The 18,070-nt window shown below is 40.3% G+C and overlaps 1 protein-coding gene across 4 annotated transcripts in view; it reads right to left on the bottom strand.

The window, feature by feature from the left end:
* The window catches only part of LOC106670827 (insulin-like growth factor 2 mRNA-binding protein 2), a 67,047-nt gene that overhangs the window by 6,534 nt on the left and 42,443 nt on the right, over window positions 1–18,070 (bottom strand). For 3 of the 4 annotated variants that reach the window (XM_014401457.2, XM_014401458.2, XM_014401460.2), the window contains 2 exons: window positions 493–654; window positions 44–301 (listed from right to left, as the gene is read on the bottom strand). In XM_014401457.2, the coding sequence (XP_014256943.1) occupies window positions 44–301; window positions 493–654 (420 nt within the window). Of the gene's footprint in view, window positions 1–43; window positions 302–492; window positions 655–4,506; window positions 4,903–18,070 lie in introns of those variants that run through there. The other variant, XM_014401459.2, reaches the window with a different exon arrangement.

Raw genomic sequence — 18,070 nt, 5'->3', positions numbered from 1 at the left:
ATAATAATTCTTACCGTTGCGTCTTAAGTAAGTGCAGACCTACCTGGCACGAGTCTGCTGAGTTATCTGCCTTATGGTCGAACCAAGCCGGCCAATTATGGCACCGACCATGTCTGACTGGACGAGTATGCGGAGGGGGAAGTCGGTCTGCCTGGCGCCCGGCGTGCTCCCGCCCAGCGGGTAGCCGACCGTCCTCGGCCTCCCTCGCCTCTTGTCTTCTCCGCCGGCTCCGCCTGGCCCGCGCAGCTCCATCTTCGGGTAATTGCCTTCGTATTCTGTCTGGATGAGATCGTTATAAGCCCTGCAATTGGACAAAAAAACAATTAATAACATTTCCTATTGTGGGGAAGCTTAAAAGGGGTAAATCTGACAATTTTTTTTTTACAAAGATCCAAAAAAAACAAGCCAATTCACGATAAAAAAATAAAAACATGTTGATCATGTCGTTATATTCCATTTTTCAGCACTTTTTTTTAAAATACAAATACTCACCGTTCGGCTTGTTCATGATTCTCGAAGGTAACGACTATAGATTGCGAACGGGCGTCCCTCTCCCAGCCCTGGTTTGGGAATCGGTTAATAATCGCATCTAATTCCGCATTGGACAAGTGAGATGGCAAATTTGAGATAATCAACTTCGTGACGCCTCCACCACTGGAAAAAAAGATAAGACGATTAACTTACTTGTTTAGGTTATTTGTATTTTTTTTTTTTTTTTAATTTGTAGGGAGGAGAGGGTCGCAAGCCGTTCAACACATGTCATTCGGCGCACGCCGTCTGCCCCGACTTTGATAATCGAACATGGCCAGATTAATAAATAATAGAATTTTAGCTAATTCTCAACTTCCTGACACCTAGAGCTTTACATATTGATACTTAACCACCACTAAAAATGGGGGGGGGGATCTAAGTATTTACAGATTGTGCGGTGCTGTACAGTAACACAACTGTTTTTAAAACCAACTCAACCTTCCTCCAGGGCCTCTTTTAACTTTACAACTACTTGAAAGTACATCACCCTATAATTAATTTCTACAGCTTTACGGGTACAAAGTATGCGTATGACTGTCGGTGATACATGGTAGTAACTAGTTTAATAAAGATTTTGTTTTGAATATTATCTGGAGGAGGAAGGGGACCTCGTTCAAATCCCAGCTCTGTGCCTTTTAAATTATAGTATGAAAAATGAAAATTAGTTTAAACCTTCCTTGACTCTGAACAGGAATTACTTTACTTTTATTGTTCAGAGGATTGATTTTTTTTTTTTGGGGGGGGGGGGAGCGAAACGGGAATCGAACCTACGACTGCAGGATCTGAGCCGAGAGTCTGACATGCTTATTCAGCTACCTGGGATCCCATCTAAATATAAATCAACTTAAATATTTATTTGTAAAGACTATTTTTCAAAACTTCATAGAGAAAAGAAAACCGAACTAGACGTAGTGTGTACATAACTGTGAAATTTCACTTTGCAGCCGGTTCCATGGAATGTTCATCAAAGAAAAAAAAACTGCATGGGGGGAATGGTCTGTAAGGCGTGTTTTAAGTGTTGTTCAAGCGAGAATGGGCACACTAATAATAATCGTGATCAAATTACACGTTCATCAGCCTACATGCTAGGAAATACAATATTAAAAGATTTGATCAAAATAAATTCTACGAGGCCATAAGTTCTATTGGTGACCCAACAATCCTTGTAGGAAATTACGTCAAGAGCAACTTTTTTTTTTTGCTTTATTTCTTTTAATATCTTGCCACTGTACAAGATGTATGAGACGTATGTAAGAGAAGAGTGTGACGGTGTCAAGACGGATATCTCTACGCCCTGGCCTTAACTTTAGAAAATAATCAATTCATTCATCGACAAGGCGACGGTGGACCCACCCAACTTCAGAGGTGTTCTAAGACATTTCTTGAAAACGGGAATTTTCAACATCTTCGGAATCAAAAAGTATTTATCGACTCTAGTTCTGTAAGGTTTTAAATTTGTTATAGTCTTACTTGTAGAAAATTAAGGTTGCTATGTATTTTAGTTTCCTTAAGAATAAATGCATTTTTTTAAATGTGAATATTGTGTTCTATTTACTTAGAATTTGTTAATTATGATTAATTGGCCTGACGAAATTATTTAATGTGAGAGGTTGACATGTCTACCCTGATTAGTTTTTAGGGAGGCACATTAGGCCTTTCTTCCTGTGTTAAGTTCACCATAACTCTTTGCTTAATTTTAATTTAATTTTTTTTTTCTTTACGGTTCGTACAGCGTGGAGCCAATTTTCAATTTAATATACAATATAACCCATCCCGTCTCCGCATAGCAAAGCAGGCAAATTTTGGGCCTAGGATTTTGGCACCCAATGTAAGGCATTGGAGGCGGGTTCTGCTGCGAGGAGATACTGACTTTATTCCATCCGATATATGGTCGACCAGTAAAATCTTGGGAAAAAAAAAGACAGGCCTTAATTTTCCATAAAAATACAAATTAAACATGTCAGATTTATGGATAAAATAGCAGTCGCAGGGTCAGTCACAAATAAGGTAAGCTCGCATTGTAACCCGGTACCCGGAAGGAAAAAAAAAATTTTCTCAAGAGACCAAGCCAGAAACCTTCAAAACACAAAGCAAAAACTTTATTTAACAAGCCCGATTCATGATTAATTTATTATCGTTTAAAACGTATTGGAAATGGAAATTTTTAAACAGGAAAATCCCTTAAGAGTTTCCAATTTTTATCATCAGGTCAGAATATTTCCTTTGTCAAAAAACTTCATCAATAACAACGTAAATCCATATCCTTTGCGTTAAATAATATTAAATTATAAATAATTCAACAATCCGATGATTAGGCTAAAATTTAAATTTAAAATTATAGCAGTAGGGGAGGTTTCATTTTCCGGCATGACACCAGCCGGTGGCCGGGATCTGTAAACCCCATAAAGAAAGGAAAAACCAGATCGAGGAAAAATAGTAAAAGTCTAGTTTTTGAAATTTAAACGTCAAGGTCATCGAATTTATTACTCCAAAATTTATCTTCTTTTTTTAAATAATTAAGGCGAGATTTCAATTTAGAAAATATAAAGAAGGTAACAGCCGGTGAGGTTTCATTTTCCGGCATGAAACCTGCTCGTGGCTGGGATCTGTAAACTCCATAAAGAAAAAAAAAACAGGTCGGGAAAAAATTGTAAAAGCAGTTTTTTTTTAAATTGAAACGTCAAGGTCGTCGAATTTATTATTCCTTTTCGAAAATTTATCTAGATTTCAATTTGGAAAATTTAACAGGGTAACACTTGGTGAAGTTTCATTTCTCGACCTACTGATGAATTTTAAAAATTGCCTTTTCGTATTTGTTTTTTTTTCAATTATATTTTTAAGGAAAACTACTGTTTTTCGATTAATTATAAAAAAACCTATTTAAGAATACGCCTGAATTGTGAATGAATTTTAATCATTTTATAATAATAGAATTGTCACAAACTGAGAATGTTTTGTTATGGAAGTTTACAAAAGGTTTTTTTTATTATTTTTGGATACCTAATGAAATGTAATTATAGTTTAAACTTTTAACGTTTTTAACTTTTTTTTAAATAATTAAGGCAAGGTTACAATTTGGAAAATGTAACGAGGGTAACAGCTGTTGAGGTTTCATTTTCCAGCACGACACCTGCTTCGAGGCTGGGATTTGTAAACCCCATTAAAAAAACATGTCGGGAAAAAATGGTAAAAGTAGAATTTTTCAAATTTAAACGTCAAGGTCATCGAATTTATTATTCCTCTTTGAAAAATTTCGTTTTTTTAATAATTAAGGGGAGATTTGAATTTGGAAAATTTAATGAGAGTAACAGCCGGTGAGGTTTCCTTTTCCGGCAACACATACTCGTAGCAGGGATCTGTAAACCCATAAAGAAAAAAAAAACCAGGTCGAAAAAACTTGTAAAAGTCGAGTCATGGATGTCGAATTTACTATTCCTCTTCGAATTTTTTAAATAATTAAGGCGAGATTTTAATTTGAAAATTTTAACGAGGTGTAACAGCTGATGAGGTTTCATTTCTCGACCTGACTGGTAAACTTAAAAAAATGATTTTCTTTGTTATTTCTATGGAAAACCGTATAGTTTTAAATTAATTGTAAACACTATAAAAATATGCCTGAATTGGGAATGAACTCTAATTATTTTGTTTGTAAAGATAGTTAATAAAATTGTTATAAACTGAGAAGGTTTTGTTGGGGAAGTTTATAAACGGTTTTTTTCTTTTTGGTACAAAATGAAATTTAATAGTCTTTTTTATAAGTAGGGGATGTTCGGTTTTTGAAGTGAAATTTAAAAAAATAAAAATAAATAAATTATAGTTATAAGCGTAATGGGTTTTTGTAAAAAGTGAGACCACGTGTTGAAGGCGTCGGCCGGAGGTGACAAAGACGCCACAAGGTCACGAGGGGGATAAGAGAAAAAAAGGGAGGGGCCGTGCCATCCTCACGGGAGGCGGGCTTCCGACCCGGAGGCGAACCTGTAGATATTTTTCTTCGTGTATCTATGTCCGTTGAACCGCCACGGAGGAGGAGGCATCATGTAGCTGAGGTACATAGTCCATTCAACGGGATAGCACGTGCATGTCACACACCGGTGTCCCTGCCTTTTCTCGATTTCCGATGTCGGTTTTGGTTGGGGGGGAAGGAGGAGGAAAAACCGTGAAACCGTAAAAAATGGGTTGTCCAGAGATAAAAAGATCAAAACGCGTTTTGCGAGCGAAACGGCCGAAAATCGTTTTTTTCTACTTTTTTTGGTGTAACTTTTGGTAAATTTTCCGGGGAGAGGGAGCCGGGGAGAAATCGAAAAAAGACGGGGGGCGGAGAGAAAATTCGCGTTCTGAGACTCGGGTCGAAGCGGATACTGACGGGTGAAAGGGGGGAAGGAGAAGGGGCCCCCCCACTCCGAGGCGGGAGACAGTGTTGCCGGGGCGAAGGATACGAGACGAATTTCCCGGCTGGGCCCGGATTCCCAAGCCCTTTCTTAGAGGCCCCACCCCGGGACGAGGAGAGACTTGCGCTTTCACCCGGATCAATAGGGGTCGCGCCCCTTTTCTCAATGGAGAAAGGGTCGATTCGCCGAGGGCGACGACCGGCCGGCGGAAAATCGAAATTTCTTTCCCTTTTTCCCCGGCCCGGGCGACGCGCAGGGGCTCCACGTGTCGACCGGCCGGCGTCCCGCATGGCGGCCCCTTCACAAATCCCGGAGGGGGGCCAAAAAAAATTCATTAATGAAAAATTAGCACCTCTATCTCAGCCACACTATCGCGATCGGAAAAATAAACTAAACCTGTGTACCCACAGCTTGAAATAGAAAGTAAACTTTATATTTAACGTCCCCTTGAGTGGACTTTAAGTCTGATAAGTCCATAAAAAGAAGAACGTTTACAAAAGTATATTAATATCATTTTATTTAAAAAAATCTCGCAAATTTATGTCTTACGATTAACGAGAGATAGAGAATCACTTTGTGAACGAGTAAATGAGAATGAGAGAGTAATAAATTGAGTGAGTAAATGATAGCGAATGAGAAATAGGGTGACTGTTTGAAAGAGTGATCGTTGAAAGTGTGATCGAGTATGTCTGAGATAGTGAGAGAAGGTGAGTAAGCGACAGTGAGTGGCTGTTTGATAATGTGAGGCGAGCAAATGCGAGGGAAATAGAGTGAGTAAGCGAGCGAAAGAGCAAATAAGATTGAGTGAGTGAGTGAGTGAGAGAGAGAGAGAGAGAGAGAGAGAGAGAGAGCGAAAGAAGGAGGGAGGAACAGAAACAAAGAGAGAGTGCAAGAGAAAGAGAGAGTGAGGGAGGGAGAGAGAGTAAGCGACAGAGTGAGTGACTGTTGAGAATGAAAGAGATTGAGTGAGAAAGAGAGTTATAGAGTAAGAGACAGATAGAGATGGGGAGATGGATAGAAGAAGGAGAGAAAAAAAGGGAGAGGGAGAGAGTGAGCGAACGAGAGAAAGAGAAATAGATAGATAGATACTGATAGAGTGAATTAGCGAGCAAGCGAGTAAATGAAAGTAAGGGGTGAGTAATTGTACATAAAAACAAGATAAGAGTGCGCGAGTGAACAAGTAAATGAGATTGAGGAGAAAGAGAGAAATTGAGCGAGAGAAGGAGGGAAGGAGAGAAAAAAGGGAGAGCGAAAGAGCGAGCGAACGAGGGAGAGAGAGAATTAGTGAGTGAGCGAGTAAATAAAAGTAAGCGAGTGGATGATGGTGTGCATAATAAATAAGTAGAGTGAGCGAGTGAACGAGTAAATGAGAGTGAGTGAAGAAGAGAGAGATGGGGAAGAGGGCGAGAGAATGAGAAAGGCATAATTTTTCTTAATATTAAGAAATGGCTGATTTGTGTGATTTCTTAATTGATTTTGCGTCTTCTTTCACCAACTATGTTGTCCTACTAATTTAAAATTAAAAATCTACGGCGCCGAGTTTTATGGACAACAACAAAATTATCCCATTCAACAGATCAGTACGCCAAAGTTCAACAAAAACAAGTTAACCAAACATTTGGCAGTATACAACATACTGCCAAAACCTTTGTACCACAGGGGCAAGGAAATCAACCCCGTCATATGCACTAGAAACACCGCTAAACCGCATTAAATATTTATACAAGGAGAAACTAAAAACAGATTTAGGCTAGAAAAACAAACAAATTGGTTAGAGACTAAACATTTCGGGCAGAACAGCAATTAATAAAATCAGACACTCATTCTTAAAAATGAAGTCTACATACTATAAAGCACAAAAAGTAAACAAGGAGAAGAAGAATATTTATTTAATGATAGTTTACAGATGTCTCCGAAACAAATGATGATCAGGCATTTTATGTACAAGCCCAAAAATTTGAGCAATCGAACACATCAGGGAAGTACACCTCGGTCTATCATCTGTTCATCAACGTTTGCTTTGAACATCTTGAAAAAGGTTCAACTTACTCAACCTGATATCTCGGGTACCGGCACACAAAGGTACTTCGGGTAAAGAAAGGCAGACAAACTGGCAACTAGGATTTGTGAGTTTCGCTTCCTAGTCTTTTCATGTTAAGGTAGAACCGTCCTGTTTTGGCCCTTGCTTCTACTTCTTCCCCTAATTAGCCTAAAAGTGCCCATTTTCAGCTATCTCTTCTAACAAGTCTCAATAGCCTAGAAGATCTAGATGTAATGGATCTTCCTTAGCTTCTCATTTGTACCAAGAAAGCATCTGATTGCGTCTCGCTCCAAGGGTACTCATATTACCCTGTAAGCGTCTTAAATTTCAGTATTCTCTTGTAACAATTCTCTTTTAACCCAGAAGCATCTAGATTTGATGAGTTTTGCTTTTTTAGCTTCTCATCGTCTGCTTTGCTCATCTCATGTTGCTTCTTGGTGTTCCCATATTACTAAAAGTGTGATTTAGTTGACTGTTCTAAAGATATTCTCTATTCGCCAGAAGCATCTGTGAGTCTTTTTCCCTTGGCATCTCATTGGTCGGGGTGAAATATACCGCGCCTTTAAGAGCTATTGTCTCCCTTTTGCTGTGCCTATAGCACACCGTTGAGTTCCATTTCATCAAGGAACCTTATTGGTCATTTCTTCTACAGTCACATTGTACATCCCAAAACACTTCCTCCTGCGGGCAAGTGTAGCAGCACAGTTTGTTAATATGTGGGTTGGTGTCTCTGTCTCTTTGCAAAATCTTCATGTGCTGTCTTGGATTATACCAATCTTCTTTAAACGTCCATTTAGTTTGCAGTCTCCTGGTTAAGAATCCTGTTAGGATTGGCAGTTTTTGGAGGTTCTTGGATTGTCTGTGTCCAATGAGTGAATTCCATTGTTCTCTCATTTTCTGTCTTATTATTCATTGATAATGTGGGTTCCTATGTCACAGAAAGTTTCGGATCTTATTAATGGGATAGCACCCCTTTTCTTGCTTCCTTCCGTCCGCTTTCTCGTTGCGCCTTCAGCAACCATATGTCCTGGGCTGACTCGTTTTAGCATATCAACATCTGGTTTAAATGCTCGGCTTCCATAGCCGGAAAGTGTTGGCTAAGGCCGCACCGGAGGTGATAAGCCAGGTACTTAGTAACGAAGTGAGTCGCCTGGTTACTTGGTGGCAGGTTACAAGTGGCCAAACCAGGGTGACGTTAGTAGTGCTTTGTGCTTTCTGTAAAGAAGTGCCCGAAATTTCTCTCTTCAAATTTGAAAAAAGTCGAAATTAACTAGAAAACTATTTCTTTCCGAACATGCTTAATTTAAATATGATTCATTAGGGTATAAATCAAGGAGTTGAGTGCATGACAGCAATCGGCGAAGATTGTTTGAAGGCGAATTCAAACTTTTGTATGGTCAATTACGTAATTGCGATTTTTGTGGAGTTCCTCATTTGGATTCCATAGAGTAGGTCTTTTAAAAACTGCGGAAATAATAAACCCGTCCACCACGAAACGATCAGAAATCACTACCCACCAGGTAAATAAAAACAGACCCGCTCGTTTACTAGGTGACTCGCCTGGTGAATCGCCTTGTCACTGGTCACTTAGCTGTCACCTCCGGTGTGGCCTTAGCCTAGTTCTCCCTTTTGACAATTTCCTATTGACCTAGAACCGTTCAGATTAGGCAAGTCTTACTAGCTTGGCTTTTCATCTTAGCATAGTAGTATGTTGATTTTAATTAGCCAAGAAGCATCTGTTCCAGGGAAACTTGCTTCTAACATAATTGTATCTTTCTTATGTTAATATTTTGGGATTGCACCCGTGTCTAAGATAGAGTACCAGACGATACCGGTCAGTGCAAGCGAAAAATTTGGTTACCTGCCGTTTTCCGGAGTTATAGTTTTAAAATATGAATTTTAAAAATATCGTTTAAAAAACGGGAAAAGTTAATTAAATCGGTTATGAAAAGGGAGAAAATCCGCGCCAGGCCGTCGGCGGTCCCCGGGGTCCCTATCTCAAAAATAGAACATTTAATTTTGAACTGTCTAGACCCACGAGTACCGGTGGGGGCCGAGTTTGTTCCAACGATCCCGTCAAGCTTTGGTTTGAATACAGAACGTCGCTCCCTGGAATAACGATAAATCATATAAGTTTTTTGGGGTGTAGACACCGAGGAATCAGAAGAGGGAAAGGAAGGGAAGACCGTGGGGGTGGAAGTCGAGGGGCGACGTGAGGGTGCGCTCCTAGCCCCCTCCGTCGCGATGGGGTGGAAGGAATCTGCCGAAACCCTTGGATCGATGAGGGCATCCACCCTGGGCACCGAGGACGGTGAAAACCCCATGTCGGACTTTCCCCATAGCCGCGAAATAGTAGGGTGGGGTCCGCCGCCCTCTCTTTATGAGTTTTACCTTTCTTTACTACAACCGGGGATGTCCTATTTCTTCCGAGTCGACCCGGTGTGGCCAGTACTCGTACATGTTTCTGCCACTATCTGATGACAGGAAATAGGAAACTATGAAATAGAGATCATATTGTAGCCTGACCAAACATATCTCGATGTTACATCGGTTAATGATAAACTAGATAACTGTCTTGTCATCGTGATCGTTATGAGGATAATTCATGGGTGGAAAACAGCTCCTCCCCATAATTATTTCCATCAAACGACTCCTAGATGAAATTCAAGGTTGAATCCATCCTGACACTCTTCATTATTGATAACACTTTAACTGTTACTGGATAGATATGTAAGTTATCAAGCACTCCTGAGATCGCTGTCACTACATTGTTTGGAATTTGCTATCCTGATGGATGTTGTCAGTAGTGACTACTGTATGACTCATGGCTATTGCATATCTGAGATGGTAGAGTAAGTTAAGACTAGATAGAGCCATTTTGGAACAATGAAAATGGCAGCAATGGTCTTTCTTATAGGTTCGAATATTCGATTTGATTGATGATAGGTCTACGGGAGCTGGAGTCTTCGGGATGAATCCAAAGTCCAAACTGACCCGAACCCAGTAAACCTAGGTAAATATGCTAGTTTTGCAGTTTGAAATCATAGTGATTGAACAATGCGCTAGAGAAATAAAAAGGCTAGGAATACATTCCCGAAAAATAGCCATTTTCTCTGACAGCCAGGCAGCACTTAGGGCCCTAGCCTCATGCGAGGCGAAGGCAAAGAGTGTTTGGAACTCATGGAGGCCTTGACGTCAATGACACTGATGACCTGACCTTGGCATGGGTCCTTGGGCACTCGAGGCATAGAGGCAACGAAGCGGTTGACACGTTCGCCAAAGAGGCGGCCAACATGGATTCTCCGGGTCCTGAACCCTACTGTGGCATCCTACTACAAAAGAGGATACATCTTAAAATGGATTCTGGATGTGGAACAATACCACACGCGAAGGACATCATAGAAGGACCATCGGCAAAATTTACAAAAGAATTACTGGAAGGCGATTGCAACCGAACCAGGATTCTTGTTGGACTGCTGACAGGGTACTGCCACTTAAGAAGGCACATGCACTTACAGAGAGAAGAGGATACTGCCAGGAAGAGGATGAGACCGCAGAACACATTCTATGTTTTGTTTTGCAGGTCCTTGCAACTAGGACAAGAAAAATCGCAAGCAAGATCACTAAGGGGCCGCTGGCAAAGCTATGGAGGCTGATTAATAACTTGAAGCTGGCCAGTGAGTTATATATAACNATATATATATAATAAAAAAACAGGGGATCACAATAGATCAAATCAGGGTCGAGGTGCAGTAGGCCTTGTGGCCGTCTATTTTATCCCTATCCCTATCCCTATGATAGGTCATATTGATGATTGATGATAGGTCATACTCGGCTTAATGTTAATCTATTGGGACCCTGGTGTAGTTCAGTCTTGGATGACAAAGGGTGATCGTCTTAAGACGGACACTAAGCCCAGGAGAACAGGTTGTGTGGCGTCGCTTGGCTTCGCTCTCGATTTATTGGCCGGATCGGTCGGGTGGTGAGAAGGGGGCGATGTTGGAAAGAAAAAAAGGGGAGAACGGTTTCCCAAAACCGGAAGTCTGCCGCCCTCGCTTCCTGCGGTTTCCGAACAATGTAACCTGTTCGTGGACCCCCTTTCTGAGCCTTTGTTATGCACAATGAGCGTAGCACACTCGACGCACATATAAAAATTATTTCCCTCTTTTTCGACAATTGGTATGAGGTGGGTTCGCATTGCTTTCTCATCCCTCAGTGGCCACCCTCGCCTCGTGTCGGCACGCGATTCTCCGGCCCCCTTTTTTCTCCAAGGAGCAACTGGCCAAAGAGGGCAAAATCCCCTTTCATAATCAATAGGCACCCGGCTGGGCATGAGGCGCATCAATTCATCACTCCACTTTGTTATTAAACACCGATTATAATTCATTTGAGGAGTGCTTACAATCGCCTTTTAACCGTATCAAAAGGTGCCAATAGCCGGCAAAGGGGTATCCAAAAGGAAAAAAGGTGTACCGGCAATCATTCGGCAAAGAGGCATCCAAAAGGAAAAAAAGGTGTACCGCCAATCATTAAGACCAAAACGACCAAAAAGCAAAGGTGAATCATTTATTGACATTCCAAAACGGCATGATGACCTCCATCCATTGAAAATCAATTCCCATCACAACTGGACAGAGAGCGGTTATGACACATCGGGCCAGAGGACCTTTGGCAGTGTCGAAATAGTGTCAATCAAGACTCGAATCTTACTGTAAAATATTCTGTAAGAAAAACAAAAATAATCTTGATCAGGAACTAGTCGACACTGTACATATTCAACGGCTTAAGTATGTTCCAAACATAAGCTTAAGTTACAGGCCGCCCACAGGTGTGTTGAGGTACAGGTAACAATGAGGAAGTCGACTAAAATCGAGAACCGTTTTGGGACCGGGCCGGTGCTATTTTTACTTGATGCAGGTTGTCGCCCTTTTAAGCCCCAGGGGCGGGGGTCCGACTCTATTTTTAACCAAAAAAGCAAAAAATATATCCACACCGCTTTGTACAAACGAGGTTGAAAACCCACGGTGAAAAATCCCCCCTTCTACCACAGGTTCTATTGTTTTCTTTTTATTTTTGTTTGTGTTTATTCAAATTTATTTGTTTATTTATTTTAAAGCTTGTTTCTTGTGACAGCTCATTGACAAAATGAATGTTGAGGTCGTTCTTGATGTGATGTAATAAGGAGCTTTGTCAATTTGTCTAGGGACTTTTGTTTCGAAAGATGCGCTGGATGTTCGATGGCTTGGTAGAATCCCACGGTTCCTCTCCATATGTGCAAACTCGTCGAGGTAAAGTCTTGTATAAGTTCATTATTTTTCGTGTTCCGCTTGACCAATTAATTTCGAAGTCACGATAGCTCAAATCGTAGAGTAGCGGCGTATCAAGCCGAAGACATGGGTTCGAATTCCGCTCGTGACACTGACTTTTTTAACTCAACTTAAAACCTTAATTATTGTCTTGTATAAGGTTAATTTAGTTTTGATGATCAAGGCAGATTTTGGTCCGAGAAGTCTTCGTAGTTGTCCAAGTCTTCCGTTGAGTTGTCGACTAGTATGGGGATTCCATGTCAGTCTACTGTCTAGGTCCAGTCCTACGAATTTCGCTTGAACGGTTGACGTACAGTGGAGGACTTTTCTCACTGTGAATATGGAGTACATTTATCTTTATTCCCTCTTGTCCTCCACTTTAGCACCAGACTTCGATAAGCTCAAAATTTTTGGACATTAGAGGTTGGATATGATTCGAGAAAGAGGACAAAATTGCGACATCGTCCGCTTAGGTAGTGATGAAGACATTAGGGTGTACAGGTAGCTCAGCAGTATAAATATAAAATGATGAGAAACTAAGTCCACATTTAACAAAAAGATATTTACAAGCTCTAATGTGTGTGTGATGGGACCACAACACTACGTCGCTTATTCAGGATTTGGGCCCCAAAAGAGTGACGGGACCACAACCCTTCTCTCACTAATCCACGATTCGAGCACCAAAAGAGTGACGGGACCACAACATTTCCGTCCCTTATCCAGGATTTGGGCCCCAAAAGAGAGACGGGACCACAACCCTTCTTTTACTAATCCACGATTCGAGCACCAAAAGAGTGACGGGACCACAACATTTCCGTCTCTTCTCCAGGATTCGAGCCCCAAAAGAATGACGGGACCATAACATTTCCGTCTCTTGTCAAGAATTTAAGCCCCAAAAGAGTGACGGGGCCACAACACTTCCGTCGCTTATCATTTGGGCCCCAAAAGAGAGACGGGACCACAACCCTTCTTTTACTAATCCACGATTCGAGCACCAAAAGAGTGACGGGACCACAACATTTCCGTCTCTTCTCCAGGATTCGAGCCCCAAAAGAATGACGGGACCATAACATTTCCGTCTCTTGTCAAGAATTTAAGCCCCAAAAGAGTGACGGGGCCACAACACTTCCGTCGCTTATCAAGGATTTGGGCCGAAAAAGAAGGCCGGGACCACAACCCTTCTCTCACTAATCCAGGATTCGAGCCCCAAAAGAGTGACGGGACCACAACCTTCTGTCACTTATCCAGGATTTCTCACTAACCCAGGTTCCACTTATCCGGGTTCGACTGTATAAAAATTGCAGAATGCATAAAAGCCAATTCTCATTGTGGTAATTCGTAAAAAACAGAGAATATATAATAATCATAATTAGCATATGAAATTCATTATTTACAATGTTGAACGTCTTGAACGTTTCCTCATCTGGAATCGTAAAACGGTCGATTTCGCCGAATCGCCGTTGACTAATTTTGACGAGGAATCAAGCAGAAACGGGGACCCCCATGACAAAAGGGTGGCTGACGAAAGGGGGTTGGCCTCGTTTGGAGAAAAGGGGTGAGAATTTGTCGGGCAAATTGCCATTCATCGGTCGCTTCCGTCCTCGGCACGCTCTTCCTTTCGCACACAGAAAATAAAAAATAAAAAACGAAAAAATAAAAAAAAACGGTGGGATTTTCAACCAGTTACGCCGCTTAGATAACGTACAGATAATAATGATACTCGCCCATTTACAAACGTTCAACCGCCTCTCCTGTTGATAAATTATCTTATCTGGCCGCCTTGCATAGACAATATCCCAAAAGCGATATATAGAAACTACCAAATATCACTGGGAAAGAGTAGGAAGACGAAGGGTTCCCCCAATTTTCCTACGGGTTTATTTTATAAGCGTATCCTAGGATAGACAGAGATGATTTTACAACCGTCTGACACTTGTTCTCTTGGCAAATGAACACTAAGGAACCGAGGAAGTTCCATCCCGTCGAGGAACGGGGCGAAAGATAGACCAAACACGCATGACCGACAAACACGCCTTTGAGTATCTGAAATGAGGAATGAATATCATTTCATTTTTAAAAAAATTACAACTTTAGATCGCGTCCTCGCGTACAGGAGAGAGAGAGAGAGAGAGAGAGAGAGAGAGAGACAGAGAGAGACAGAGAGAGAGACAGACAGACAGACAGACAGACAGAGAGAGAGTGACAGACAGACAGAGAGAGAGTGACAGACAGACAGAGAGACAGAGTTAGTGAATGAAGAGTGAGTGAGCGAATGTGTGCATGTACACGTGTGTGTGTGTGTGTGTGTCTGTGTGTGTGTGTGTGTGTGTGAGAGAGAGAGAGAGAGAGAGAGAGAGAGAGAGAGAGAGAGAGAGAGAGAAAGAGAGAGAAAGAGAGAGAGTGTGTGAGAGTGATTGATAGTGAGTTAGTGAATGTGTGTGTGTGTGTGTGTGTGTGTGCAGAGTGATTGACGTAGTTAGGGTGATATGTAGTAGGTTAGGTGCATCAGTAATTGCTGTTTTAGTCTATCGAAGAGCAGAGAAAGCCAGGCCATCAGGCATTGCAAGATGATCAGTAACTATACGTTCATCACCTCACAAGAGGAGACAGTTTTCCGCGTGCTATGCTGCGGAAAGAGATCTGAAACGGTCAGGTTGTTTTTTCTGGGGTTCAGCACAGATCAGAATTTTTGAGAGAGACATTTCTAGTTTGGAGTACCAGGAGAATTATTCTTAGCCCCCCAATTACCAGGATTTTTCTATAGGGTGTGTCGCAAGCGCGGCGGGGGTCCGCAGAAGGAGAAAAAGAGAATAGGGATGGGCCAAGGGGGGACCTTTCTCGCCACCGAAACCTTCTCTCATTAGCGAGTCCAGGGGTCCAGGAATTGAGCAACGGACCGGTTGTCTGAGCATAGAGTATAGGGTGAGAGAGTGAAGAGGGAGGAATAAAAATAAATCCAAGACCCTCGTGCAAGACGGTGTGCTGGTTTTGAATGGGCACGAGGCCGGCCGTAGGCATGATACGACAAAGACGCATGTTGGACCATAGATGGATGGACATAGGTCGATTCAAGACGTGAAAACCATCTACCTTCGGCTTTTTGTAAAAAAAAAAACCAATAAAACCTTCCTTAAAGAGCGTCTAAAGAGTTTGTCGGCTAGGGAAGAGGTTTATTATCCAGAAAGTTCATTGACATCCCAATGACCTTTGCCGGTCGCGAAGAAGAGGCCCACGGCCCCACATTTTTAACCCTCTCGCTCTCTTTCTTTCACTCTCTCGATTCATTTTATTTCGTCAAAGCGTAGAAAGAAAAAAGAAAAAAATATGAGAAATGTAAAACCGGCTGATAAATTCGTCCGTCCAGTTGAATGAACGGCCGAGTCGTCATTTCCTCTCCAGTCGTTGACGTCAAAAACATGCGGTCAAGGCCGGCACGGGACTCACTTCGTTGATTTTCTTATTTAAATAATAAAAAAAATATGGCGAGTCGGTGAACACGTGTTAATCGGCACTCGATCGCTTCACCGGGACTGACGACTCGCGTTTTGGCCTTACGCCATCATCATTGAGGAACGTCCTGGGATGTCGTATAAGTGCTGTTCTACGCCACCGCCTCCCATGGTCTCAGTGGGACAAATCGACAAGGCTACAACTTTTGACGAGTTAGGTTTCAAAAAAAAGTGTTCAGTCCATAATATTGTTCACGTAGGACATGAACCCAAAAAGGCCATTAATATTTTTATATTTAAAAGGTAAAAAGAACGTTTTGCAAGGGTTTTTAAATCATAATTAAGTTTCCCATGGGTTTAAAAAAAAGCAATTTTTACTACGATCTTATATTCAATACAGTAATAACATTTATATGTTGGGTTGTTAGTGCTAAAAAAAAATATAAAGTATCTAGTACGTTTTACAGTATCAAACAATTTATACTTCCACGGTAGTTTTTAATAGGTTTTTTACCCTAGAATATATACCGGAAACATTCTCTATGTTTTAAAACATAAAACATACCTAGTAGGTTATAGACGGGAGTTTTCATTCATAAAGTTATATCTATAATAGAGTTTTCTATTGCATCAGGTATGTTATAACTATGTGATGTTTCTTTCCTTAAAACATAAAATGTACCTAGAAAACAATGTACATCGCAGTATAAAGTTTATACATGGGTTTTTCGTTTTGGGTCAGGATGTATACAAAAGGTAAGTTTTACTTTTACCTGAGTATCTAGTAAGTTCTACATGGATTTTTCGTTATGTCAAGTAGCTTACAGTTCAGTTTTGAGCTAGATTCTGTGGTAGTTTTTTCCACATTGTCTGCTTTTTTAAAATAATACCTAGAAAAAATTCACTTTGCAGTATAAAGTTTATACAGGGGTTTTTCGTTCTGGGTCAGCCTGTATATAAAAAGGTAGGTTTTACTTTTTACCTAAGTATATAATAAGTTGTACATGGGTTTCTCGTTCTGGGTCAGCCTGTTTATCAAAAAGTAGGTTTTACTTTTTACCTAAGTATCTAGTAAGTTGTACATGGTTGTTTTTCGTTCTGTGTTAAATTAAGTGATTTTTCTTTCCTTAAAACATAAAATGTACCTAGAAAAAAATGTGCATTGCAGTATAAAGTTTATACATGGGTTTTTCGTTTTAGGTCAGGATGTATATCAAAAGGAAAGTTTTCCTTTTTACCTAAGTATCTAGTAAGTTGTACATGGGTTTTTCGTTAAGTCAAGTAGCTTAAAGTTCAGTTTTGAGCTAGATTCTGTGGTAGATTTGTCCATATTGTCTGCTTTTCTTAGCTTTTCTTAAAAATAGGTTGCACGTGTAATATCAACTGAAAATATTGTATTATTTGTTTAAAACATAAAATTTACCTTACAGTATACATGGGTATTTACACATGGGTGTTTTTCATTCTGAGCCAGGCTGTATATCAAAAGGTAGGTATTACGTTTTTCCCAAGTATCGAGTAATTTGTCAGAGTTTTGCTATTTCAAGTAGCTTAAAATTTGGTTTTGAGCTAGATTCTGTGGTAGGTTTTTCCACATTGTCAGCTTTTCTAACATTAAGTTGCACGTGGAATATCAACTGAAAATATTGTATTTTTTGTTTAAAACATGAAATGCAAGTTTATGCAAGGTGTTTTTTTTTTCATTCTGGGCCAGGCAGTATATCAAAAGGTAGGTTTTACTTTTTACTTACGTATCTAGTAAATTGTCACGGTTTTTTTTGCTATGTCAAGTAGCGTAAAGTTCGGTTTTTAGCTATATTCTGTGGTAGTTTTTTCCACATTATCTGCTTTTTAAAAAATAATACCTAGAAAAAATGTACCTTACAGTATAAAGTTTATGCATGGTTTTTTCGTTTTGGGTCAGGATGTAGTCTTCCTTTTTACCTAAGTATCTAGTAAGTTGTACATGGGTTTTTCGTTATGTCAAGTTGCTTAAAGTTCAGTTTTTAGCTAGATTCTTTGGTAGATTTGTCCATATTGTCTGCTTTTCTTAAAATAAGTTGCACGTGTAATATCAACTGAAAATATTGTATTATTTGTTTAAAACATAAAATTTACCTTACAGTATACATGGCTATTTATACATGGGTGTTTTTCATTCTGAGCCAGGCTGTATATCAAAAGGTAGGTATTACGTTTTTCCCAAGTATCTAGTAATTTGTCAGAGTTTTTGCTATTTCAAGTAACTTAAAATTCGGTTTTGAGCTAGATTCTGTGGTAGGTTTTTTCAAATTGTCAGCTTTTCTAGCATTAAGTTGCACGTGGAATATCAACTGAAAATATTGTATTTTTTGT

The sequence above is a fragment of the Cimex lectularius genome, unplaced genomic scaffold (assembly GCF_000648675.2).
Source record: "Cimex lectularius strain Harlan isolate CLEC.00 unplaced genomic scaffold, Clec_2.1 scaffold252, whole genome shotgun sequence".
Classification (NCBI taxonomy): Eukaryota; Metazoa; Arthropoda; class Insecta; order Hemiptera; family Cimicidae; genus Cimex; species Cimex lectularius.
This window is presented reverse-complemented; position numbering and strand designations above follow the sequence as displayed.